The following is a 27,568-nucleotide window of genomic DNA, read 5'->3' as shown; positions in this document are numbered from 1 at the left end:
CCACTCTGTAAATTGCCCTTACCTTTGCCAGATTGGTCCATGCTGCCCACACCCCTCCTTATTCTCCTACCTCTTCCCTGCAACTTCAGTTCTTTTTTAGCAGCTGATACTGAATACAGGTAGTGAGACAATCATGCTTGAAAGCTAAGGATTTAAGATTTGTGATAATTTAAAGCACAGGTTCCTAATTCTAGATCTCCATGTAAATTACTCCAGATTAAGGTTAGAATTCAAATTTTGATTCGTTTGGAGAAGGGAAGAATAGTAATTGGCAGCATGATTTTAAGGTCCAGTTTCCAATCACCAAAGCCAGAAACAAAAGCTTTCATGCCCACTTAATCACATGCCATATGTTAAAACATTGTGGATCGCTAGAAATTGGACCTTGAAACTGTCACTAAGTCAAAGCAGTAATGAATGCTCTGTCATCACAGGTCTAGGAGTGTATACATAATAGAACTTAGACCTCTACTTTTCAGTCCCTTAACTTTATTAGTTACTTATTATCCATTGCATCAGTTTAAATTTTTTTGGAACAAAAATTAAGCTGGTAAAAGTTAAGAACTTCTGATAAAAATGCACTTTTCTTTTCAGATTATTGAATGTTTTAGAAGTAATTGCACCCTTCAAGCACTTTAACAAACTTAGAGAATTTGTTCAGATGAAGCTTCCACCAGGCTTTCCTGTAAAGCTAGGTAAGACACTTTCAACTTCTGTGAAGATGACCCTCCATTTCCAAGAAGCGTGGGATTTTAATTTAAATGACTAAATTTGTGTAATAAATTGTTGATCTTTGGTTATATAAAGGAAACGTAATTCTCTGCTTCTGTGGGCTGCCACGACCTTTAGAGGAATATAGTCCAGACGTTGGTGAGTGGAAGAAATATAATCCTGGTAGGTTAGTGAAAGAGAGAAATACCGTAGCTGGGATGAGAAGAGTTAGTAACCAAGAAGTCACTTCCTTTACTAATCACTAAAGGGCTTCAGTGAACAGTCGAAGATCCAGACTATAAAAAAATCACCCTTTCCTAATGCTGAAGTAAAGACTGCATTAGTGCAGATCATTTGTATTAAAGATGACCTTGGCCTTGAATAAAGGGATGCACTTTTGTTAATGTTCGTACTGTGAAAATTCTAATTCTAATTCGGGCTCCTAACTCCACATCTTCATACGGCTGATTTTTTTTTCTTAAGGATTGTTCAGATTTTATTCTACATTTACTGTTTATTGCACCTCGTGATTGCTGTAAATGAACTGTGAGAAACTACATGCAGGTTTCCAGTTTCTGCCAACAGAGATGGATAAAACATATTTTTGCTAATTTGTGTGTACAGGTAGATTACCACTGCAAACCCTTAGGCAATAAAAAAGCAAATCCATTCAGTTCACAAATAGCAGTAGAGATCCAAGAATGAACTGTCTCTTCATTTCAGAGTTATTTGTTGTTAGGGGAAAGGGAATTTTTTCCCTTTTTGTTAATTAGGATTTTGTTAATATACCAAATCCTTGTTACACATGCACAATCCAATGGTATTCAGTGCAAACTGCTTGTGCAATCTGAGGGCTAAATTTACCCTTAGCTTTTAAATACCATTTAGGTTTGTTTTTGGTTTAATCCAAACGAACTTGCCCACCCCCTAAGGCTTTGCCCAGAATTTAAACTGAGTCATCTTGAGGTTTGAAAATGTTCATAATTTTATTTAACCATTGTGGCACCTGTGCACTCACTTTGTCCATCTGGGACCAGAACCTGAAGTGCTGAATATTACAAGAGCGTCTTATTGAGATTTCCAGCAAATTTTGCTCCTCTAATAGATTCACATGTTGATTCAAAGCACTGGGAATTTGGTTGTCATCTGAACCAAACCTCTGGACTCTTGAGATTTGCAGGTCATTCAGGGATTTTCTACACAGAGTAGTTATTCCTAATTGACTCCAGTTGTAGGATGTTCTTATTCTGCAGTAAGAGTGCGATATTTCAAATTACTTTAATCCATTTGAACTATTCCTGATAAAATAATCTGTTTTCAATTAATTCTCTACTATGTCTGGATTAATTTTCATATGTAGACAAGCCAGTACTGTATCTGAAATATTTAAAATGTTCAAAAACAGAAAGCTAGTTTCCAGTCACAACTGTATGATAGTTTATTAAGCCAATTGTTAATGTAATAACTGTAACTCTTTGCTCTTCACTGTGCCACTCCGCTCTCTCCAGACATACCTGTCTTTCCCACCATCACGGCCACTGTGACTTTTCAGGAGTTTCGCTATGATGAGTTTGACGAATCCATCTTCACTATTCCTGATGACTATAAGGAGGACCCCAGCCGTTTTCCTGATCTCTAATTTAACTGGAAAGTTAATAACCATACCAGCATGCCACATTGAAAGCAAGTGGATGGAAATAGCCCTCAGCTATAGTTATAGAAGTGGGTCAAAGTTGAAGTGATACACTTTTTTTTAAATGATCCAGAAGAAAAGGGAACACACACATACTGAAATTCACTATAATGGGCATCTGATCTACTATCTGAATTACAGCAAGTGTCCTGATGTGTCCTTTATACACTTTTATACATACAATGCTGCGAGTGTGATATTTTGACACCTCAGTGACTCTAAGGATACTTTAACAGCTGTGAAGACTGTCATTTGTTTATAAATTCTTTACATTTGTTCTTTGTGATACAAAAAGCACTCTTGGACCATTAGCATAAAAACTGAAATGTCTTAGCTGGATATATTAGCCCTTTAAAACATCCCACCTTACACAAGGTGACCGTATAATTTTCTTTCAAGCTATGTTTTCATGAATTGTAAACTATGTAACATTATGTATATAGTTCGGTAATTTGAATGTTAGTTGAACGTATATTAGAAGGAATGCATTTTCTGTAGATGAATGAATTTAACCATTACACAATTGCATTTACACATTGCAATACACTTAACAGAAATAGCATTCACTCTGCAGGGAAGAAGGTACCTCCTTTAGCACTTTAGTGCAATCCATTGTGGTGCTATTCATGTTTTTATCTGAACTGTTAATTTTTTCACTGCAAACTGTTTACTAATCTTCCTTTCAAAGAATTTGCAAATTTTTTTCCCCCCTAAGCTGGTTTAAAAGGCCATGCTGTGTTCCTGATACAATGTTGGTTAGCATGCTTGGAGACTCTTCATCTACCTAGAAATTACATCAGTTGTGTTATTTTACTCTTGGTTAGAAGACTTGCTCCATAGGCTGCTTGCTGTGCAACCATTATCTTATATTGATGTCCAGCAGCAGACTGGAACATATGGGATGCATTAAGACACAATCTGACATTAGGGAGTTTAAGTGAAATAAAACACATTTCTGGAAACCTACCGTAATTGTAGGGCATATTGAATAGGACACTCAATGGAAAAATTAAAAATGTACATTTTTTCCCAATACGTAGGGTATAACTTCAATTTATTCCTCTTGCCATATAAAGGAGTATGTTTATTTTTAAAAATAGGCTTAAAAATCAGGACTTGTTTTAGCTTTAACTTATTCATTCCACTCTCCTAAATTTGAAGGTAGTCTAGCTTTGTTTTGCTAGAAAGAATGTGTGCAACTGGCTGTTAGTGCTAACTGCTTTTATGAGATTTAACTTCAAATGCTTGGTGCAAGTTTACAGAAATGTAAATTTTCAAAATTGTTTTGTGCACACTAGTTAAATTACTTTTTCTAGAAACCAATACAATAAATATTAAACTTGAATATATATAATGAACTATCAATCATTACCTTTACTAAGCAATCTTATTAATCAGGTAGATGATGAAATAAGATAGCAAAATCATGATACAATAAAAGCAGACTTGTTAGCCACATCAATTTTATTGGGAAACAGTTAAAGTAGAATTCTTTCAAAGGGCTTTACTCCGTCTGTCTATGTAAAATCCAAAGAGGCTGCCCTAGAGAAGTACAATATCCACTGTTTAAGAAGAGTTCTACCCCCTCACCCTTAATAACGGACTGACAGTAGGAAATAAAGATGGTTGCTCCATTGTGGTTGCATTTTAAACCTGTGAAAGATTAACAACTGCCTATCTACGGTACAGAATCTGGAGACTAATACATTAGAGAGAAATTAATTACAGTTCTGAATGAAAATAAAAAGCAGCATTAGAAAATTGTAAAATTATTGCTGTTATTCCCAAAGGACCTAGCCAATTGTAGTTGTCAAACAAACATTTAGGAGTGATAAGAAGAGTTGTTCTTTCAGGTAATTAGGAATCCCTCAGTTTTTACATTGATTACATGAATTAGTACCCACCTTGCATCCTCCCTTGGTACCAAGTGAAATCCTTAGTATTAAATCCAGGATTGAATATAGATGGAGACAGAGTTCTCTTGGCAGCTCTGTAGGTCAAGATTAAGCTTCAATAGGGCCCATTGTAAGAATTTACAATACGACCTTAGCTATCACTGTTGTAAGGCTAAATGGTTAGAGGGCTTCAGTATCCATTGTTGTCAGTCCAGCATCGGTGACTAGCCCTAACCCATTCCTACAACATTTGTATTCCTGAAACTAATGGATACACGTCATAACTTAAGCATCAAACTGTTTGGCAATTTCAGTAGACACAAATTGGGATGTTTCTCCCTGATAGAAATCAATAGCTAGTCAAATCTTCCTTAGCATAACAAGCAAGGAACTAGTGCTTTGATTTAAAAAACAAATAAAACAACCCACAAGCCTGTATCATAAAAGCTGCAACCAGCGGAAGAGGTGCTGGAGGCTGAGAGTTTTATATTAAAGGCAATATAACTGGATTTAAGAAAAAATTTTCTGAAGTTGATTTTTTTAAAATCAACCTTAAAACAAAATAGAGGCTATAATCCCCCTACATTTGAGATTAGAAGTGGGCCTGAAGAGAGGGCAACATTTTCCTCTAGTGCTCTGTCTGATTTAAAGCCCATTGCAGTCTATGGAAACACTCCTAGTGACATCAGAGGGCTTTGGATCAAACCTTATATTCTCCTTATAACATTAAGAATAATTTGACTGTAATCATTCTTTGTTTTTCAGAACAGTTGCCATTCTTAAATTTTGGTGATAGCCTCAATCAAAATTGAAGTAATAATAGGCACTCAGTAGAGTTCCTTGCATTTCAAACCCTTTGGGGATACCATAATCTGGTTTGACATTCCCCATGGTGAATTTCAAAACACAGCTAGTGAATTTTCAAGAGTGGCTTCTTAAATAACACACACAAGACAATAAGTCTTAGCAAATGAGAGATGAGGTATGTTTGTGTAGGAAATCTCAGTGTTGTAGCCCAACATCTATTTTGTAGCAGGAGTGAGATGGCATAACTTTCAGTTCCCCCGTGTCCTACCTACCATCTAAAGGATAATTTTGTCCCCTCTAGAGAGACTATGCAGCAGAAGTACTTTTACAGAATGAATACGCCAGACCTTGCTGCATCAGCATAACAACCGTCATTTAATATTTTGAAAATTTTACATATGCATGTTACGATATGCTAGAATGTGGGAGGCATTAGCTGATTGTTTTAAAATGCACATTCTTGAAGTACCCTATTTGTATAATATCAACCATAGCTTAGTAACTGCTGGGAAAACAAGAAAAGTGTTAATCTTCCACTATTTTGGACATTCTAAAACCCTCAAGATTTAGAGATGCTAGTTACAAATAATTCCATGTCATGGTCTGAAGTCAAGCTTTTAAAATTTCAAGATTCTTCACTGGATGGAGAGGAGGAATCTTAATAGAGCAAAATTATTGAAGAAAGCCTAAATAGTGTACTTTTTAAAAATTAGCTGTTGAAGCTAACCCTATTTCTTAGTGATGAGTGAAGTGCTTGATTCAGAATATTAAAAAACAGCCATTAATTCTCATAAGATGAAACAGGGAACGTTTGCAAACCAAGTCCTAGAACTGTTCCTTAACCAAACTCAGTTAAGTCTTCCAAAACACTGCTTTAATTTGTGGCAAAGGGAATGCATTTTCTTTTCTTTCCAAGTAGCTGCCGTTCCAGTCGCTCTATTCATTTTTATAACTGCATTTCTTGACATATACACTTATCAAATTGTTTGTTATAAAACTGTTATATATTTTTCCTGGAAACCCACCTTAAGTTTGATAATATATTCAAACCTACTGTTAGTTTTTAAATGTACTTGTTCTTGGTTTTATTTAATTCATGCAAGAATAATTACATTTAAATTGTATTAACAAATCTCATGTAATGCTGCAGAGTCATTTATTTTCTTTAGACAATTTGTAATTATCATGGAAACTTAAGGTCACTTTTTTGCATTTTACTATTTGTGTGGTCTGTTCTTAACTCACCTTCACTAATAGTAATTTTTAAGTTGTATCATCTGTTAGAATAAAGACCAAAAGATGCTGTTTGATTCTGAAACTGAACATGTGAAAATTAACTACAACTCTGTACAGTACTTTACATAATATGTACATGGTAGGCACTTTGTACATGTTTGAGCAAGGATTGAGTTGAGGAAAGGCTGGAGTGCTTCAGCTCATTCTGTAAGGACATTTTATTGGTCAGTTTTTAAATAAAATACAAAGTTTTCAATATAATCTTGTTCCTTCTCATCTCTCATGTGGAATTTTGTTACTTTCTCTTATTCAGAATACAAGTAAGGCTCTGATCCTGAGAACACCTGTATGCATTTGTGTAGATGCACACCCACTTGAAGTCCATTTGTTTGCAGGATCTGCATCCAATTTAAATTAATCACTTCCAACCCACTGTACCTAATCAAGAGTTGATTTAATGGAAAGTTAAGTTTAATAGAGGCAGTATGTGAAACTCTGGCCCCATAGGCAAAACTCCCATTGATTTCAGTGTCTGTTTCCTAATCTGAATTTTTTTAAGAGCCTAGTTAGATGGATGCAATTTTTTCCAATCATTTGTGAGTGACAGAAATGTCATTTTAAAATATATCTGCAGAAGAGGGATGAGGAAAAAGAACATGATATTGTGTCCCTCTTCACCCTTCCTTCTGATTTTTTTTTTGCCTTCAAGACATGAAGTGCATAAATGGGTCTCTTCAAAACCCACATTAAAAATTTAGAGGTTACCCCTAGAATGTGGAGTGGAAACAATTTAACTGCAAGATTAGAGTGATAATTGAATGCCTGAGAAAAATGCTTAAAACATTTTACAGATGTAAATTTCAACAACACTTTGGATAAAGAATGTCTGAATCTTAACATCTTAAAGGGGTAGAGGTGTTACCTCACATCTACTGAGCAGGCAATTTAGAAGCCTTTACACATCAAAGCAGCAAAAGCAGGGCCCCAAGACTACCCTGTGCAGGTCGAACATTGCAGTAAAAAGCTGTAATAAGTTTGTTTTTTTTTTTAAATAGCAGTGAAAAGAGCTACTATAACTATCTGTCCTGAAATTCTTCAATTTGGACCTTCATCTGAATATTTTACTTGTTAGTGTAAGATTAGTAAATAGCTCCCTTGTGTGTTGGCTATCTGTAATATGCATTTTCATTAACTAGTAAATCTATCATTTACAATTTTTCAGCCCAGCACTGAATAAACTGATTTGGGGGTGGGTGGGGGGAGTGGGAGAGCTGGTAGAACAAGTTGAAGATAGTTCTTACCTTAATGAGACTCTGGGAACTGTCAGTTACACATCAGTTCTTCATGGTGAATTGTATTTCATTCAGAATTAGAACTGTGAATGAGTTTGGTTTTGTTCTGAATTTGAATGGAAACAATTTCCCACAAAACCAAGCGTTTTGTTTCAAGAATCTGAAACATTGTTTGACTGCTTTCCCCCCCCCCCAAAAAAAAAAAAACAAAATGGTTGAAATCAAAATGTTCTCTTGACGTTTTGTTTTCAATGAAATGCCATTTTCTTACAGCTGTTCTAGTGGAAAATGCAACCAATGCTATTCAGAATGTCTCAGGCACGCAGAGAACAGCAATTTTTATATCACTAAATGTAAACAAGTATATACATTAAGATTAAGAAATAAGAATCCTTTTACAGTATTTTCTTATATTAAGGTGAATTCACTTTAACTGCAAGCAAGCTGCTACTGCAATATAATCCCGATGCTATCCTAGATAAGGATAGCAAAGTGACAGGAAGGCCTGCCATTAATCTAACCTACTACAATTGGAGCATTTTGCAGAGTTACTAAGAGGAATAGTTGCACACACTTATTTATACTTTGCTTCCTTTTAAATGGAAGACACCGTTTTACTCAATCCAATAGCACATGATTTGGTACTACAAAGAAGATGCATCTCTTCTTCAGTCCCCACTTGTGGACAGGAATAAAGAAATTTGAGGGGGAAGGAGGAGGAGCAGGAAGAATGGAGAGGTTGGTTACTTTAAAAGTAATGAGTTCTTCAAGATGTTTTGTCCCTCTGAGTGCTCCACAGCAAGATGCATGTGCGCCCATCACACTCAACTGGGGAATGCAAAGCAGCATACACAGGCTCTCATGTGCAAAACAGCACTTCATGCCTCCAAACAAGGGCATATACGGAGGCACAGACCTGCCACTCTGTTCCTTATCAACTGCAAAGCAGAGCTTCCACATTTAAAGAGGAGGAGGACAGGAGGTAGAGCACACATAAGAACACAACAACATTTAAAAGAACTCAACTTATTGTAATGTAGACAACTTCTCCTCTTCCTTCGAGTATATGTCCCTGTGAGAGCTCCACCATAGAAGACTCTCAAGCGATAACTTGCTAAGGTAAGTCCAAGACAGTTTGGAGGACTGCATCACCAAAGGTAGTGGTATCCCTGGAAGCAGGTAAGATGGCGTAATGTTTGGCAAAGGTAAGAAAAACCCAAGTTGCAGGCCTACAAGTTTCTGTTATGGGAATTTCCTTCAATAGAGATATAAATGTGGAATGTACTATCACTCTGGGAGGTGGTCTGCATCCCAGAAGATCCACAGCAGGTTAAGATACAACCCGAAACCCAATTTGACAGTCTGAGTGAAAATAGGTTGACTTTCCTCTCTCCAAAATAATAAAAATGGTATAGGAGGTGCCTGGAAGGTCTTAATACTACCAAGATAGAAGGTGAGGGCCCTTGTGGCATCCAGTTTACGTAGGCTGGTCTCCTCTCTAGAGGCCTGAGGTAGAACACTGGAAGGCAAATCTCTTGATTAATGTGGTATTCTGAAGAGACCTTTGGGAGCAAATGAGGATGGGGACGCAGTGTAACTGTCTTTGTAAAAAGTGGTATGTGGCAGGTCAGCTGAGTTTTTCCCTACCTGAAGGGATAGCTATGAGGAATGAAGTCTTTAAGGAGAGGTGGAGGAGAGAACAGGTAGCCATTGGTTCAAATAGAGATTTCCTCAGGTCATTGAGAACCAGACTAAGGTCCCAGTGTGGGAACTGCCACCCTGATGAATCTTGCTGTAATAAAGTGGGCAAAGACTGAAAACTTCAATGGGGGAGCAGAAAGCGGTTATAGTAGCCAAATGTACCCTAAAGCTCATTGATGAACCTTGTATCTACATCCAACAAGGAATGCAGGATTTTGGATAATCAAACCATTGAGGCCTGGGATGAGTGAAGGAAAGATCAGGAGTGGAAGTGTTTCCACTTTTGAAGGTAAGTTTTGCAAGCCGTAGGTTTACCGCTAGATAGGATCACTGACTGGAACCGATTAGTTCCATGCTCTCAGATTGAAAGAGAAGGAGGTGGGATAGATCAGGATCCCCAAGTTCTGAGACAGGAGATCCTTCTGGAGAAGAAATCAGAGAGGTGTTGCCAAAGAGATGGAGGTTTGAGTACCACACTTGTCTTGGCCAAGATGATGCTATGAGGATAACCCTCACTCTTTCCTGACGCAAACTGAGTAAGATCTTCAGGACTAGAGGTAGAGGCAGGTAAATATAAGGATACAGAGCCACAGTGTTGAAGGTATCTCCCAATGAGTTGCAGCCATATCTTCCCTGGGAGCAGAAAAGGCAGCATTTCATGTTTGGAGTGGCAAAAAGGTCTGCTTCTGGAGAGCCTCAAGTCTGGCAGATGCTATGGAAGACAGCATTGTTGAGCTTCCACCTGTGGTTCTGAAGGAAGTGTCTGGTCAGAATGTGTATTCTGGAGGCCTGGAAGATAGCTAGCTGAGATTTCTGACAGAAAATGCAGCAGTTCCACAGCTTAAGCAATTCTGCACATATTTTGCTATGCTCTGTACACTAACCACAGTCACGTCTGAAGACATTTGAGAGGCAATCTTGCGTGAGGCATGTCAGCCTCCCCATTCGTCAAGTTGTAGGCAGGTTCTTCCAGTTGTTTGCAGACTATGTTGCATTGGTAAGATTCGGCTAGACAGTGGAGAATCTCTTTGGGGAGATGGCTCTGGCAGTTAGGGAGCCTAGAGTGGTTCTAATAAAGTCTATTCTTTGAACTGGGGTCAATGAAGGTTTCTTTTGATAAGATGCCAAGGCCCAGAGATTGAAATAGGGAGCCCTCGAGGTTGCAGACTGGCGTTTTACAGCTGTTCAACCCGAGGAGCCAATGGTCCAGGTAAGGACTGCTATGCCCTACTGAGTAGATGGGCTGCACTGCTGAGAGCTTCATAAACACGAAGGTCATGGAGAGCCTGAAGGAAAGGACTCAGTACTGATAGTCTGAGCCTAAATTGACTTGTGGGATGGGTGGATAGCTACATGAAAGTAGGCATCATAGAGGTTGAGGGTGACCACTCAGTCTCCTGGATTTAGGGATAGGATTATAGTGGCTAACGTCACCATCCTGAAGTGCTGGGAAAGGAGATAGATAGATGTTCTGGTTTGTTAGGTTTAGGATTGGTCTCCATCGTCCACATCTCTTGGGAACTAGGAAAAAGCTGGAATAGAACCCCCTTTTGATGAACTCTGAGGGAACTGGCTTGATCACCCTCAACAGTAAGAGACTGGACCTCTTGTTCCAAGAGATCTTAATGAGATGGGTTCCTGAAGAGAAACTGGGAGGAAGGGATGGTGTGGAAGTGGATGGAATATCCCACATGGATTTTGGAGGTGATCAATCTTTCTGAGGTACTTTGTGCCCAGGCAGGGAGGAAGTGGGATAGCTGATCTTCAGAGGGGGGGGGGCGGGGGTGGATGGAATCATACAGGATTCAGGAAAATACATTCGGTTGAGACCCTCAACTGAGATATCAAAACTATTTCTTAGAGGAAGGTGCAGATGATGCAGTAGGAAGATGGTAGTTCTCTATTCTGAGGTCTAGATCTCCTCCTCTGAAAATAGGAAGGTCTGGGAAAGCCTGTTGCAGGTTGTACTGAAACGGCCTAGATTGCTGTGACATGTAGACTTACTAAACCATCTCTTTGTTGCAGGAATATTGATTCCCAATGACTGTAAGGTAGCTCAAGTTCTTCAGTGTGGAGGGAGGAGGCCATGTTAGAGCTGAAAAGCTGGGCCCTTTGAAGGGGAGGACTTTAACCATAAGCTGCACCTCTCTGGAGACACCAGAAAGCCAGGATGCTCTATTACTTCTGCCATGGCTAGGGATCTAGAAGCTGCCTGTGGCCTCTAACAGCAGCATGGAGAGAGAGGTTCTGGCTATCAACTGGGCCTTTGAAATCATGGCTTGAAATTAATCCATCTGGTCTCTGGCAAATTGTTCAATAAAATGGGTGAACTTAGATGTGCTGAAGTCATTTTGCCATTAGGGCTTACGAGTCTGCCACACTAAATAGGACAGCTGTTGAGTAGCAGCTTTTTCTGCCCCACCAGTCTAATCTTTGACTACTCATAAGCAGAGGGTCTGCAATGGGCCTGCCACTACCCTTTATTAGCTACATCCACCACTAGGGAAGTGGGAGTGGGAAAAGAAATGCCCCATTTTCTTGGCCAGAATATAGTACTTTTTAGCTGCCTGCTTACAGGCAGATTGAATAGCAGCAGTTGTTTACTAGACTGTGATCAGGTGATAAGTCTCACTCACTTGGAGGGCAATTTTTCCCCTGAGGGGTAATGGTTTTAATTTCTACCAAGGAGCGTTGAAAGTCCTAGATCGCCTCTAATGGGATGTGGAGGGATTCTGCCAGGCATTTCATGAACCTTGGAAAGCCCTAGTCAGTGGTGCAAGGTTGTGGAGGCATTACAGCCTCAACCAGGGATAAGAACTTAGAAGCAGCAGGGTTGTCCCTCACCTCCATCAGCGGAGTGTCTCCTGGTGCTGATGAGGTACGGGCGAGCAATTATGTAGCACCAAATGGTGATCCTGTGGTAGTGAAGATTTGCCAGTTGGTGCCTGTGAATGATGTGGTAGTGGCAGGTAATAGGGTTTCTTTCTAGTTGGAACCCTTATAACATTGTTCTCTGAGGTGACCCAGGATGTATGCGTTTTCCCTGCTGCAGCCAGGGAGGCAGCCTCCTTGCTGAACTCCTTCCATCTGGCTGCAGTGGGGAGAGACAGACTGGTTGGCCCTTCAGGGTTGTAAAAAATGATATCTGTGGCCCTCAAGCCAAAAAGGTTGGGAACCACTGATCTACACTAATTTCAAAGTAATCAACATTTAAAAGTTAGCAGGGGCCAAATGATCCCACAATTGTCTGCTACTCTAAACATGGCATGGTGAAAAAATGAATTTAGCATATGCTGACTTCTGAATGGCAAGCAGGGTATCTATATTCAATTTTCTAACAGATAGAAGCGTTCATTCATTGCACTGAAAAAACGTGATTTAGCAAATGGTAGTTTGTAAACCTTTTTAGCTACTTCCAATGTGGCTTCAAGCACCTGCACTTTAATTACATACATCCTATATATTTACACAAACCAACTCCCACTCACACTGCTCTTTCAGAAGATAATAGGAACTTAATTTGTGTAGTGTTTTTTCTCATTGTTAAATGCTTATACAAGAAAGTGTTAGTCTACAAATGTAATAAAGTCAGTAGGGCTTTTTCCTTTTGTTCTATAGTTGCTAGCAAAATAAATTTTAACTCAAATGTGAAGGAAGTAACTTAATTAGAAGATGCAATATGCATGTCTTTTTTCTTGATTTCTGGGATTATCACTTTGGTTCACTCTACTAGAAAGAAAAGGCTAGGAGAACTGTTTACATTGACATATACCTCTCTATTGACAAAATACTCAACAGTTTTTTAAAAGTTACATTTCCACAAATTCTAAAAGTGACACTGCATATCTAAATGTCGAGTTTCATTTTTAAATGTCTGGAAAAATGACAATTTTAAAAACCATTTTGGTTAAGTGTATCAGACTCAAAAATTACAAGCACCTGTGCTAGTTTTAGTTTCATTCCAAATACCTACTCATTTAAACCAGTGAATTGTTCTGTCATTTCAGGACCTTCTTTAATAGGTTAGCTTTTAGAGTTGTATAGCTGATGCACACCTTTGCATTTCATTATCCTGTTCCTGCTAATCTTCCATCACCACTCTAGAGAAGATAAAAGGTGAAAGTGTTTATATTTCAATGAAAATACACACATTACAGATATATTGTTCTCATTGCTAAGTACTTATCCTATAACAATTTAGGTTCCAATTCACATCTATTCCTTTTATCCCCAGTTAAGGTAAAATAAAATACATACTGTACTGAGGGGAAAAAGGCTTAACTCAGAGCTAAAAGATAACTTAAGCCTTTTTTCACCACATTTACTAGTGAAATAAATGGATTTAAACTCTGATCCTGTTAAAGGAGGTGAATGAGGGAAAAAAGTCAACTCGAAATGAATGAGGTAATTTCATACATTCAATAGTGTAAATAAATACAAGTACAGTTTTACAGGAACATGAGCATAAGTTTAAGGGTTTTATTATCAAAGTCTTGTAAAACAATTTCAGAAACTGTACATCAACATGGCACAGACTGTAGCCCACTTTTGTTTTTACCTGCACAAAAGTAAAAGCTCTGAAACTTCTGTAACTAAGAAAACAGCTTGTCTAACTACTTTGCATATAATATGGAATCACTGTGTGCATAAGATTACTATTGCAGTGACAGTAAACACAAATTTATTAGTTTATACAACTTGAGATCAAGTAAAAAGTACATTATCAAGTAGACTTGCTTTTAAAAGCATACAAAGGTGTCAATTTTAAAATGCACTACCTCTTTTTGTAACGTTTAGCTCATGAACAAATATAAAATCAAAATAAAAAACTGGGTGATGAAAACTGCACAAAACAACCTCTAATTGCTGGGCACCGGGCAAGTGAGGAGACCTTGCATTATTATATCAGAAAATTTGACCTCCCCAGACCCAAGAGAAGTTAGGAATCAAACTATGCCACTTTTCACTGCCTGAGATGCATTTAAATTGACTGAGTAAAAAACCATCAAGAAAGGTTAGTGCATTTTAACCTTGTTGAAATGAAAACCTCCCCCCACTCCCTGCCCCAAAAAATAGCCACATGGCTTAAAAGATTATCTACTTATATCAGAATGCTTATTTCCAGATGTAACTATGAATGTTAGTTTTGTGTAGCCACACGTAAGACCCTTAACAAGATCCATCACGTTGTAGAATTTTCTTAGAACATTTAGGATGTTTCTGCCACAATTAACATGCAATCAGTGCATTCCCTATACTGCTCTATTACTGCAATGAATCAAACTCTAGAAACACTATCATAAGTGAGCCAATTTACTAAAGGAGATCATACAACATAAACAATCCATGCCTGCTGTAGATGCATGCAGCTTTTCACTTTTGCTTGAAGCATAACCAAGTTAGTAAGACCTACTTGGCTACTCAAACCAATTTGGCCATAGCAAGAATGGCAACCAAAGTACCTCTTACTATAAAGCTTTTGATGTAAATTAATATCAGGAGCTTTACAACCATTTATAGCTTAGAGCTGTATACATCTAGATTTAGGATTAACAAGTACGGCATAAAAGAATCACACAGGAATGACACTGATGCATGTCTGCAGTTGCATTCACTGCAAAGGCAATATTCAGTCACTCATATCCATGTCTTCTTCATGATGATCATCCCCATTTACTTTGGATTCTCTTGCTGAATCTCCACTTCCCTTATCCACTGGTGATTCCTTTATTTTGGGGGAAGCAGAATCTGATACTTTCTTTTCTTCCTTTTTCTCTTTCTCGCTGTCATATCCTTGTTCTTCTTCATCATAATCCCTTGTGACCTGCTTTGCCGAGATGAAAAAGGAAAGTAAAACTTGCTTCAAGGTTCTTATGGGTTTAAGGTTAATACTACACCAAAGGCAGTGAAACTAAACAAGTTTTTAAACATACTTTTACGTCTTTGTCACTCTCAGATTTTCTTTCCCGATCCTTCTCTTTGTCTTTGCTTTTTTTCTTCTTGCTCGTTGACCGCTCTCTCTCATCTCTACTTCTCTCTTTGTCTTTATCCTTCTTCTTTTCCTTTTTATGTCTAGGATGACAGTGAAGTATGGTGCTCAATCTTTGCACATTGTAAAAACTAAGGTTAAGACTTTATTGTAATAGTCTCTCACAGAACTAGCTCCTCATGCTAAAATCCTAGCTTAAATCAGAAGCCACCACCAAACTCACAAAAACATCAGTTCAGCCAACATTAATTATTCCTCTAGAATACAATCACATCCAGCCAACTACGAATTGCAGCTCAAAGAAAGCAAGAGGTTAAAAGACTGTGTGGGGAATTTTCTAAACAGGGCAAGACGAAATTTATTTTCAGAATGCCACACACCCCCACATCATATTTATTAGCTCCAGAACATCAGTCATAAAAAACAGGACTTTCATCTCGTTGAGAATTTACAGTAGCGTTCAAGGAATTCCTTGGTTGAAAAGGATAAAACTATATCCTCCACTATACCTCAAGCATTCCAGGCACCAGAACAGCTCCTTTTCCAGATACCTCTTTGGAAAGAAAAGCTACAGAGCAATTGAACTCAGAGGCCTGCTAGCACACTGACCTTCTCGGAGATGGGGACCGAGACAGTTTTCTTTTAGGGGACCTGGGCTTTTTAGGTGACCGTGTTCCACTTCTGCTTCTTCTGCGCCGTCGTTCTCTGTAGGCATTAAAGGTAAAACAGTCCAAAAACCATCTCAAAGTTAGAAGTATTTAAGTTTATATTAACTTAAAAAATGTTTGTGCAGGCACATAACTATACTCTAAAGGAGCATTACTCTACAGCAGTGGTTCCCAACCTTTTTGGCTCGAGGGCCACAGATATTGTTACAACCCTGAAGAGCCACCAGTCTCCTCCAGCAGCCCTCCCCCCACTGCAGCCAGACAGGAGTCGAGGAGGCTGCTTCCCTCCTCACTGATCTCCTGTCCCCCTGACTGCAACAGGGAAATCGCAAGCATCCTGTGGGGCAGTGGCTTTCTTCTGTAGCCAGGGGGGCAGGAGATCAGTGCTCCCCTGCCTCTGGCTCCAGCAGGGACACCAGTGCCTAGGGACCCAGGCGGAGCACTTTGCCCTGCTCCCTGCTACAGCCAGGGGGAGGGGAGCGCTGATCTCCCGTCCCCTTGGCTGCAGCAAGGAGCCTGCACGGGTCTTTTAGCCCCGCGGAAACATGCTCTGCCAGTGGGAGAGGAGTGGCAGGCCACTTTGAAAGCCCCTGCAGACCAGATTGGGAACCACTGCTCCTCAGAGACACTGCTGCTTGTTTTACCAGAATGACACGTTTACCATTTGTGGATGCAAAACCAATGCAGCTGTTGATAAACAGCGCAAGCGGTCCTCTATTCTACCTCCACTGTTGTGAAATATACTGCCATCTAAGTTCCTATTACAGACACTAATGGGGTATCAGACAAAACAGCTTGATTTTCAGCTATCATGCAGTGTGTGTAGCTCAACAGGAAACTGGTATTGTTTTAGAAAGAGCATCCATTTTAAAGAGCAAGAATTTATTTTCGGAGACCAATTAATATCTTCTTGGCACTTAAACTTGTGAGGCACTTCATTCCCCCCTTTATAAGTCCACAGACAACACTCTCTCTCTCACACATTAATTTAAGAAGTGCTTTATTTGAAAGTACATTTTCTCCTGTTATTTCTTTTATATGCAGACAAAATAAGCACAGGTATGTTCCTGTAGTTTTCAAGCTGTCACAGTAAACACTAATCTCTGAGTTGAGACCTTTTCAAGGGTCCAGCAGCACTTTCTCAGGGTTTTAGTGTGTTAATTTAAGGTTGGTATTTTTTCTTATGTATGAGACTTATACTAAAAAAAACCAAGAGGTATTTGCCTAGATCAATAAGACTTTGCACAGATTTAAATGCTCTAGATAAAACTGAGTCTCTGTTTCACTTTCCTTGAAGTGGAAGCTACAGGTACTTTGTTAAATGGGTTGAGGTGGTCTAGTTGAAACACAGCTTCTGCAAGTCTCTGTAACACTAGCTGAAGTGCTAATTCATAACCTACAGCAACACTCCAGAGAATATCATAACTGATTTCTTCAGAGGTGAAAGAAGATCATTGTCACAATGATGTGACAAATTAGGTTAGAAACTCATTTACTCCAATACTACTATATCCTACCCTAAACACAGACTAAGAAAGTGACCAAAGTTCTAGTACCTGCTTGTGCTTCTAGATCGTCTGGTTGTGCTGTAGCTTTTTGGTGGAGTTTTAGAACGTTTCTTTTCTTTCTCTTCCTTCTTTTTATCCCTTTAAAAGGCAATGAAATGGAACATATTAAAAAATCACTCAATTTTAGAGACAAATATTTCCATGTCACAAGGATAAGTAATAATACCAGATCATCAACTTTCTGACATTTTATAGCACAAATTGATTATCTGTCTCCACTGTGAATCTCATTAGTGAGAGAGAGGGACAGTTACTGAAACAGCAGAACAGCTATTTCAACACTTCCTGAGATATCCAATAACTTACCAAGCTTAGATGCTAAAAGTTACAACTGATTTTTAAATGTAATGATCAGCAGCAGCTCCCATTGCAACTATCAGGAGCTGCATGTGTTCGGCATCTATGAAAAGAGGCTACATTTATTTAAATGCCTAAATATAGATTTAGAGATGTCTTAATTTTGAGCATCACAGTGGAACATGTAAACCTACTCTTATAAAGTTACTTCCCCAAAGACGCAAAGTTAAAATTATACAAAAATACTAGTTGTTTAAACCTTGTCAGTGCTGCACTTCAGTGCCAATCACAGTTAAGATCTCTGATTTGTGGCACAGTAATATCAGCTACTTGGCCGTATTTGATGACCTGGTTATTTTCTTTAATAGAAGTTACATTACATATATTTCAGAACTAACAACTGGGTTTCTAGCAAAGTTTAGAAGTTGCAAGAGGGAATTACTTGGTTTTGGATGTGCTCCTAGACCTTCTGCCTCTCTCTCTGGAATGAGATCTCCTCCTCCTCGGACTTTTAGATCGCCGCCTGCTTCTTGACTTTGAATGTGACCTCCTCCTTGATCTGCTTCTTGACCGTCTATCAAACAATACCACATGATTACAAAAATATATTTGACCTAGACATACCAGACTATTAGTTAAATGCTGTCAGCACAAACATTAAAATATACAGAAGATAGACCACATAAGGCAGGGCTCAACACATTTGTTTGGAGGTAGGAGCCAGCCCAAAAATTAAGGAGCCAGATAACGTGGGCCCAGCAGCGGGGCACCCTGGTCAGAGCATGGCAGCCACAGCATTCCCACCCCCTCCCACAACGTGGGCCAGCGGCACTCTGGCCGGAGTGCAGCAGCTGCTCTCCCCTTCCAACCCTGCCCCTTTCCCCCGCCCCCCCCCACAACATGGGCCCAGCAGTGGGGTGCCCTGGCTGGAGCGCAGCAGCTGCTCTCCCCTCCTGGCGCTCTCCCACAACATGGACCCAGCAGCGGGGCACCCTGGCTGGAGCGCAGCAGCCACAGTGTTCCCCCCTCCCGGCCCTGCCACATGGGCGCAGTGGCACCCTGGCTGGAGCGTGGCAGCCGCTCCCCCTGGAAAAATACTAGGTGCCAGAATTAAATTGCTAGGCAACATGGCGACCTGGCACCCAGGATTTGTCAAGCCCTGACAGAAGGTCATGCCAAGAGAGGCCATAACAGAAAAGCAGTTGCCACAAAGTACAGGTGATGAATGAGTGATGGAAATCTCAATCAGCTGTGCAGCATTATCTACTTCAATTTGTGAGTGACCAACTCTTATGGTGGCAGAAAACTTATAGGGTGGCAAGGAAGTTTTGGAAGAATTATTTGAAATGAAGAAAGTAAATGCATGCCACATATTGATCAGCTATAGGAGCGAAATAAGAGACATGGAGATGAGAGCCAGAGGAAAAAGTAGTTGGGTAAAGAATATTGGCAGGCAGATCAGAGATGCAAGCAGCAGTGGAACACTGCAGAGCTGAAGGTGGGAACAAGCTGAAACTTGATGCAGAAAGTTTAGGGGACCCACTGGAGCAGTATGAAGACAGAAGGCACATAATTAGCATGACCTAACTGAGAACAGACTATTGAGGCACAAGATAAGAACTGAGAGGCCAAAGATAAAGTGCCAAGATCTTGCACTGGGACCCCTAAAATAGCCAGGTTTTACATTTAATCAGTCAAAAAATTTAAAAAAACTGAAGTGCCTCTGGAGTAGACTATGCTGTGTTTACCAGAAGCAAACAGCCCAGTGGAATATGCATGCAATGTGAGAAACAGTGATTTTGGAGTGAAGACAGAATTCAAATGAGTGTGGATATTTTTTTTTTTTTAAAGTGAATGTTACTGAAAAAATTCTCCATTTTGAAATATGTGCGCATCATTGTTGAATCAGAAGCTAGAAGTAGTGGCACGAGCACATAAAAACTTATATTTGGGTTATGAAATATTCACTCACATATATGTTGCAACAAAAAAGTTTTCCAGTTTTATTTTGAAAACATGGTCACTTTAAAGAGAAGGCTGCAGAAATCTAGACAGGTGATTACCAGAGCACGGATTATAGAAATAAGGATGAAAGGACAGATTTAAAGAAGTACAAATGGACATTACTTTGCAATATGGAGGATGCAGCAGTAGGACGAGTAAAAACATCAAGATTAGCCAAGCAATAAAATAGGTTATTTGTTGACAGTGATGATGAGGGAAAGGCTTGGGATTGTGGAAGAATAATGCATTCAGTTTTTAAGTTACAATGATAGGAGGGAGGTAAAACAACAGATTCTAAAAATCATCAGATAGCCTGGCAGGAGCAGCACCCCCATGAGGACCTTCCAAGCACCCTAACTTGGAGCTCCCTGGGAGGGAAACGAGTCTCCCCTTTTGGTGCCTGCTATAGCAGGGCTCTGGCCCACCAATTAGCTGTCCCTTCAGTCTTATCCCCCTCAGAGGGTGGGGCAGCGCTGAGGCCAAAAACAGTTCCAAAACAAAAAGCAAACCCAACTCAATACTGGGCCATCCCCCAGTTTTCCAGTGGGGCACCTTCCCTTCAGGCTTGTCTCCCAAACAGTCTCTTACTCATGCATTGCCTGCTCCTGAGGCTAAATAATCCTCTCCAGAGGCTGCTCCAACTAAGAGACTCATCCTTCCATGGAGTTATATGCTCCTCCCCAGGGGCTGCTCCAACTAGGAGACTCATCCTTCCATAGCTCTGCAGGCAGAGAGGCAGAGCTCCATCCTTCTTGCTGACCAGCCAGCCCTTCAAAGGCAGGTTCTCTCCTTTTATTCCTCCTCCAGGCTTGGCACTGGGTGCAGATATAGCACAGACAAGAGCTAGCAAGGCTCATAAGCTCTCCTTAACCCTTCCTCTGCTGGTGTGGGACCTCCTTTCCCCCGTCACTCCTCACACATACTGATCCCATTTTGGGTACCTCCCTCCCCCACCAGCTCTCCCCTCTCTCAAGAAAAACAATCAGAATTTGGGTGGGCTCTTTTGGCCCTGTGCTGTGGATGGAGAAAGGCTTCAGAAATAGGTACCATCTGATAATTTGGGGCTTGGTATCTTTCATGGCATGGAACCAATGTAGTAGGGCTTGGTTGCTAACTAAAGTAAAATTATTGCCAAGAAGATAGAGGAGTAAATCCATGATACACTTCACCACCAATGCCTCGTCCTTGATTATAGAACAGATTATAGACCTTCTCTCTTGGGAATAATTTCCGACGAAGGTAGAGGATGGGATGTTCTTCACCTTCCGCCAACTAGGATAAGACAGTCCCTAGACCCACATCAGAGGTGGGAATTTCCTGGTGAAGTTGAAGCCCTACAAGACAGGTTCTCAGAAGAGGTGAGTCATATGGGTTTGGAAGGCCTTCTCACAAAAGTGTTAGTCCACTAGATTTTCTTTGGGCTATTTGTTTTAATGAGGTCTGTAAGGGAGGCTGCAATGGCCAAAAAAGCCAAGAATAAACCGTTGGTAGTATCATGCCAGTCTTAGGAAGCAGTGTACCTGTTTCTTTGAGGTTGGTAAGGGGCACATCTGTAAGGCCTGGACCTTATCCACAAGGGTTGCAGCACCTTGCTCTTCCCCAGGCCATCTTATTTTTGTCAGATGGCATTTAATGGGCTTTGCAGTCAGGCCAGCCACATTAAAGGACAGGCGCATAGCAGTTACAAGTTTCAGATGGTCTTCACAAGTCCAACTACAGATTACAATGTTGTTCAGTTATACAGCAGCATGTTATGGGGCTGAAGGAGCTAGTCCATTACCCTTCAGAACATGGCTGGGGGAGCCATAGAATCCAAACAGCAAATCTAGAATTGAAAAAGGCCAAAAGTGGTAGCAAAGGTGTTTTTTTCCCCAGCTCTCAGGCATGAGGGAAGGTAGCCAAACAAGAATTAGTCAATACGTGGCATAGGGTAGAGGCATCAACTTCCGATACAGTGTTGACAATTACTCTCAGTACTAGCACTGTGAAGCAAGTGCTTCAGTCACCTTCTCTCATCCTCAGGGGAAGGAGTTATAGATTTTCTTGGACTCCGTGTTCAGATTCAGTCTGGATGTGATGGGTGATCAGATGAGTTCATCTGGGCTGCATTGAAAACACAGTGCAGAAGGCGGTGATCGACTGGTGGGCCTGAACCCTCTGTTCTGGAGTAACATTGCTCCCAATTTTGATCATCCCAGCCCTCAAGACTGTAGCAGCCTGTAGGGCTAAGTTGGTCTCCAGAGGGTAGAGGGCTGTGAACAAGCTCTCTTGGGCTTTCTGTAGCTTTAAAAGATTCACAGGGTTAACTTGGAAATTGTCTTCCCAGTTGCCGGATCTCATAATTCACAGGCTTTATACTCCTCATAAGACAGCAGTTTGATTCCACACTGGAAATAATATGAGAACCTGATCCTCAGGCTGAAATATCTGGAGGAAGGCCCCTTTCTGGGTATGTAGGAGGTTTTCAGACAAAAGGAGCCTAAAATGTCAAGCTTCTCCTGAAGGCTAAGGATATTTTGTACCATGTCAGCCCGAGGTGACCGTTCTTCCCACATCTTCCAAATTAGATACCAAATCCCTCATGGTTGTTTCCCACGATAGTTCAAATGGCAAGAAGCTGGTGGAGGACTGTGGCACCTCACATATAGCAAACAGGAGAGGAGGGAATAATTGGCCCCAGTGGCAGATATCCATAGTAACAAACCTTCTCAGCATATTCTTTAGCGCCTTGTTAAAGGGTTTCACTAGCCCATCTCTGTGTGGATGGCGGACAGATGGTTCAGAAGGTCTTCATTTTCACAACCGAGATACTTGCTTCATTGTCTGGGACATGAAGTTTTGAACCCAAACCTATGCAAAGATCTTCAAAAGTTCAGAAGCGACCACTTCGGCATTCCTGGAGCACACAAGTATGGCTTCAGGATACCAGGTGGTACAGCACACAAGCACCAGAATGTGCTGATAATTGGCCCCCTCAAAGTGTGCTGCAGGCTATGTCCATTCTAATACATTCAAAGCTATGCTCACAAGCAGCAAGGGAACTACTCTCCAGGGTGCTGTGAGCTGGCATTTTGGGCACGCAGCACAAAAGTTGGGGACATCCACATATGCTCCAGGTGAAAAGAAATGGGCTAGAATTTGAGCCAATGTTTCCTCCCTCCCAAGGGACTCCATGAAAGATATGGTATGGACGACCCACACAACCACCCTCTGGTAGGATCTGGGCTACCGCAGAAGCTGTTTTTTTATTTCCTTTGTCTGGGGTAGTCTCTCTCAAGGTGAAATAGGTGGGTCTGAGCCATCTCCAACATAAATTTCATAGCTTTTGGGTGACCAAGGGAACCATGCTCCCGGAGAATATCGCTCCTCTGGAAATGTCAGAACATCTCTTACGAGACATCCAGAGAGCATCATGGATGGCCACTTTGACCTGTGCATAACCTCGAGCCATAACAGAATCTAAAGCACATAAGCCATTTGCATTCTCCCAGTTAAGCACAGAATAAGCAAATCTGCCTGCTGTTCAAGGGGTGATCGAGCTGCTGTGACTACCTGTTCAAAGGTTTAGAGGAAAGCCTTGGGGTAACTATTAGGCCCTAACTTTGTAAGCCTGTGAGGAACGGAGGCTGCCGCTAGCTCTAGACCTGCTGATACCACTGTAGTGGGTGGCTGTATTATGGTGACCAACTGTTGTACCAGCTGCTGCTACTGGGCTGTTAGATCGCAGATTAACTGCTCCTGCTGGTTGGCCATTTTTTAGAATAACTGTTGTTGTTGAGCAACCCCTGCGCAGCCATTCACTTCAGCAGCTGATCCGTATCCATCCAGCTATGGGAATGGGCGGCATTTGTTTGGGGTCCCTCCTTTAAAGTTTGACTAGCTCCCTTCCACAGGAACTAAACTGTTGCCTGCATTCTCCAACCTGTACTAGCATGGTGAGGCAGTGCCTCCTTGGGGACCTTCTAGGTACCATAACATGGCTTCTGGTCTCAGGGGGGAAGCCTCCACTTCCAGTGGTTACTGTAGCAGGATTCCAGCCCACTAGCTAATTATCCTTTTTGTCTTATACTCTTCAGGGTGGGAGGGGAAGTGCAGAAGTGGGGGCTCAGACTCCAAAAGTGCCAAAAACAAAAAGCAAACCCAACTTAATATTGGGCTATCCCCCAGACTTCCTGAAGAGAAAGATGGGGTGCCACTGGCTTATCTCCCACACAATCTCTTACTTATGCGCTCCTGGGGTTTGACTGCTCCGGCTAGCAGGTCTGTCCTGCCACAGCTCTGCAGACAAAGTCCTTCCTTCCTGACCAACCAGCCCCCAACTGACCCAGGCTCTCTCCTTTTATTCCCTCTCCAGGCTTGGCATTGGCTACAGGTATAGCAGGGCGGGGCTAGCTGGGCCCATAGGCTCCCCTTAATGCTTTCTCTGCTGGTGTGGTGCTTTTCTGCTCCATCAGACTGGGTGAGAAACAAACATTTTTCAGTAGACACTCCTAAGGCTCAAAGCAAGTTGCCAGCACAGCTTTTGGTGCTATAAAGTATAATATTGTCTGTGCTAAAAAATCACTTTCCAATCCATGTTCTCAAGCTCCCTACAAGAACAGGGCTTGACCACCAACATCAATGCAGAGTATGACAATGGGTAAACCTCAATTCCACTAAGAATTCCCCCCACCCCCACTTATATGCAACAGCCAGCATTAGCCAAGCTTAAAGTAATTTTGAAGGAATGAGTAAGGCACTTATGCCTATTAATGTTTCTGGAGTGATAAATCTAACCTGTGCCTTGAAGTAGAAGGAGTTCTCCTCCTCCTTGATCGTGATCGTGATCTTGAATGCCTTCGTTTTTCATCTTTTTTATCTGGAATTAAGAAGAGGAAACATTAGTACAAAGACACAAGTGGTATCTATCTTCAAAGAGACCCACAAAAGGAAATAAGTGTGGGTTTGCACCCTCTTCAGGCATCATAAAGAAGAAAAAGCCTGAAGAAAAAGTTTTGTTTTTGTTTTTGGGATTTTTCTTTCTTTTTTTTTTTTTTTTTTTTTAAAACATCAGAAATTCAAGTCTGGTCTATCCTGTCCTTGGAAGATGCTATGGAGAACTAGTAGATTATAACACAACATGTAGCAATGACATGAAACCTGATTTAGAGGGTAAGTGATTTTTATTCATACTAATGAAAACTTTTGTTAACACCTGCTCAACTCAAGCAGTTAGCTGTAGAAAGAAAAAATTGTTATGTTAAAGTTTCAGCATTCCTACCCCTTCATTTAAGGGCTAAGAAACCTCCCAACTCATTGCTTTGAATCCTTTGAGAGAGAGTTCTAAAGCAAAAATCAAAAAGACTAGAGTTAATATTTCTGAACAATCAATGGAGCTTCTCTCAAGCTATTTGAAGCATTGACATTTTTAACTCATCATAAAGCAACAAAAGAAAAAAGGGCACAATCACATTTTTTCATCTTTGCAGGTCACCTTTCAGGTTTATTGTGTGTCAATTTAGCATTTGAAAATGAATTGGCACAGTACTCTCCAAAAGAGAAATTTTATCCCAAATTATGACTGAAGTGGCATCCTCGCCTTCTTTCTACTTCTAATCTAGTCTCATGAACACTAACAATCACTGAGAATAGCATACTTTGCTGACAACCATCAGACCACCTGATATTTTCAATAAAAACTTGAAGCAGAGATGCTGTAGAATTCATTCTGAGGGTGATTTAGGTACTTCATCATCTTCAATCAAATGCAATTTGATAAAATGATATATCTTATTCATTAATTTATTCTCCAGAGCACTCTTCCAGCATTTACATAACCTAGAACAACAACTGTGTGGTCTAATTGAGTTCCGGGTGAATCATTCAGCTACTTTTGCAGGATCTTCTGCAGTGAATAAGACACTTTGCAATTAAAAGGTAACTCATTAATGGAATAAGGAAAACTATGGTTTGCGTGTCTAAGTCCTTTTTATCTGCTTTACTGCAAAAATTTGTGTTTAACCAAATGGGATATACCTTCTCATTTAAAAGCAGTTTAATTACCTGGCTCTATGGCAGCAGAAATCAGTGATTGTGCTTCTCGTACTCTTTTCATAGCTTCCTCTATTTCTTTACTGGAGGTATCCGATTTCAGACTTGGTGAGACAAGACCTGCAGCTACATGGTTCAACCTAGAACAAGCCATTAAGTGAAAATGAAATTTCAGATCCAACAATATTGACTGTTTTTGTTTTTTAAATAACAATCCTGGCCTCAACTGGGCAGACTGCAACTTGCTCTGAGTAAGGGGGAGCATTGGTGAGCTGCTCTTGGAATAGCCCACAAAGGAGATTGCAGCTCTGAGTCAATCTCCCTCTTGGTCTCACCACTGCTTGGGGACAGAACAACATGTACTGGCTCTATTACCTGAAACAATGTATATTGATGCAACTACATTGCTCAAGCCCCATCCCCCTCGCCCCACTCACAGGGGTGGGCAGGGGAGAAAGAGAGGATGCATGGACATCCCATGTAGCAGGCTCCACAAAGCAGCTATGTGCTGGAACAGTGATACAGGGTACCAACACAAAGGACACACTTACAACTTCTTATTCTCTTATGCCAAGGTAGTGTGCCATTATTCAGCCCTCAAATAGTAAGGGGTCCTGTGACAGAGTGCTACGCAAGAACAGCTGAGCTGGCACTTTGGTCATGGCAGCTCCAATCAAACAATGCAGAATGTAGCTGGTTAAACAAAGCTGTGACTAATTTGTGGATGGAGCAGAACTGGAAGGCTAATTAAGCATTAGGCAGAGGCTACAAATAGTCATAGGAAGGAAATAGAAAGGTGGGGAAAGCAGGCAACAGGGGAGGAAAGAGACTGCTCTTTCTTGCTTGTTATAGGAGCTGGATGCTCCCTAGGAATGTTGGAGCAGAGCTATATATAGTATGAAGGTGGGAGGACCCCAAACTACACAAGGTGTTTGACCAGTACAAGGGTCTCTGACCAGTTTGTGGACCGGAGCAGAGGCAGGAGCAAGAGGATCCTGTCACAGGTCCATTTATCATCCTGAAGATACCTGTTTCCAATGTTACTTTTCAAATATTTTTGAAAAGGCAGCAGTTTTGATTCTGATCAGCTGAAAGGATAACTCAGAGAAAAAAGTAAACTAATTCAAACTGATAACCTCTAGAATGCAGGATTAAGTTTTAACTTCTTGTTTTTAAGAAGTCAACTAATTTCAGTGCAAAGTGTACTTTAACAGACTTGTTTGTAGCTAACGGTTTAAAAGAATCAAAGTGACTGCACCACAAATTCTTTACACATAGGGCATGAAGTAATGAAAAGCTGAATTCCTCTCTCCACCAAATTAGAAGAAACACCTTCTTTGATGCTTAAGTTCTAGGGTGAACTAGCCCTCCAAGCAAAGGTGGCCTCCACAGGAAGCCAGTTTCCTCTAGTATTTATTTGGCCAGGTTTGGGAAATGGATCACTATAGAATGACACATGACATTTCCCTCAAGATTAAGTGCACTCCAATATAAACCTTTGTAAGTACTGAAACCTGTTAATTGCACTTACTTTGGATCCACTGTGCTCATAAGCTTTAGTAGCTGATCTGCCGCAAGAGACTGTGAAAAGACATTTTAAAACATGTTGAAAAAGCATGAAGTTTGCTTTAACACATTAATAGGCTAAAGCACCATGCTTGAATGCACATAGAACAT

At 40.7% G+C, this 27,568-nt stretch overlaps 2 protein-coding genes across 7 annotated transcripts in view; one reads left to right on the top strand and one right to left on the bottom strand.

Moving 5' to 3' along the window:
• ANKRD13C (ankyrin repeat domain 13C) overlaps nt 1–6,603 on the top strand; it is a 48,424-nt gene extending 41,821 nt beyond the window's left edge. For both annotated transcript variants that reach the window (XM_067563372.1, XM_067563371.1), the window contains 2 exons: nt 595–695; nt 2,220–6,603. In XM_067563372.1, coding sequence (XP_067419473.1) covers nt 595–695; nt 2,220–2,350 — 232 coding nt within the window. In that variant the 3' untranslated portion in view covers nt 2,351–6,603. The remainder of the gene's footprint in view (nt 1–594; nt 696–2,219) is intronic.
• The window catches only part of SRSF11 (serine and arginine rich splicing factor 11), a 38,160-nt gene continuing 16,054 nt past the window's right edge, over nt 5,463–27,568 (bottom strand). For 3 of the 5 annotated variants that reach the window (XM_067563374.1, XM_067563378.1, XM_067563377.1), the window contains 8 exons: nt 27,423–27,472; nt 25,904–26,031; nt 24,638–24,719; nt 18,300–18,431; nt 17,549–17,638; nt 15,934–16,029; nt 15,269–15,407; nt 13,801–15,162 (listed from right to left, as the gene is read on the bottom strand). In XM_067563374.1, coding sequence (XP_067419475.1) covers nt 14,965–15,162; nt 15,269–15,407; nt 15,934–16,029; nt 17,549–17,638; nt 18,300–18,431; nt 24,638–24,719; nt 25,904–26,031; nt 27,423–27,472 — 915 coding nt within the window. In that variant the 3' untranslated portion in view covers nt 13,801–14,964. Of the gene's footprint in view, nt 13,436–13,800; nt 15,163–15,268; nt 15,408–15,933; nt 16,030–17,548; nt 17,639–18,299; nt 18,432–24,637; nt 24,720–25,903; nt 26,032–27,422; nt 27,473–27,568 lie in introns of those variants that run through there. The other 2 variants (XM_067563376.1, XM_067563375.1) reach the window with 2 other exon arrangements.

Source organism: Emydura macquarii, unplaced genomic scaffold (genome assembly GCF_026122565.2).
Source record: "Emydura macquarii macquarii isolate MOO-44397 ecotype Brisbane River unplaced genomic scaffold, CSIRO-AGI_Emac_v2 contig_2481, whole genome shotgun sequence".
NCBI lineage: Eukaryota > Metazoa > Chordata > Testudines > Chelidae > Emydura > Emydura macquarii.
The sequence above is the reverse complement of the archived record's forward strand: the minus strand, read 5'-3'. Positions and strand labels throughout refer to the sequence as shown.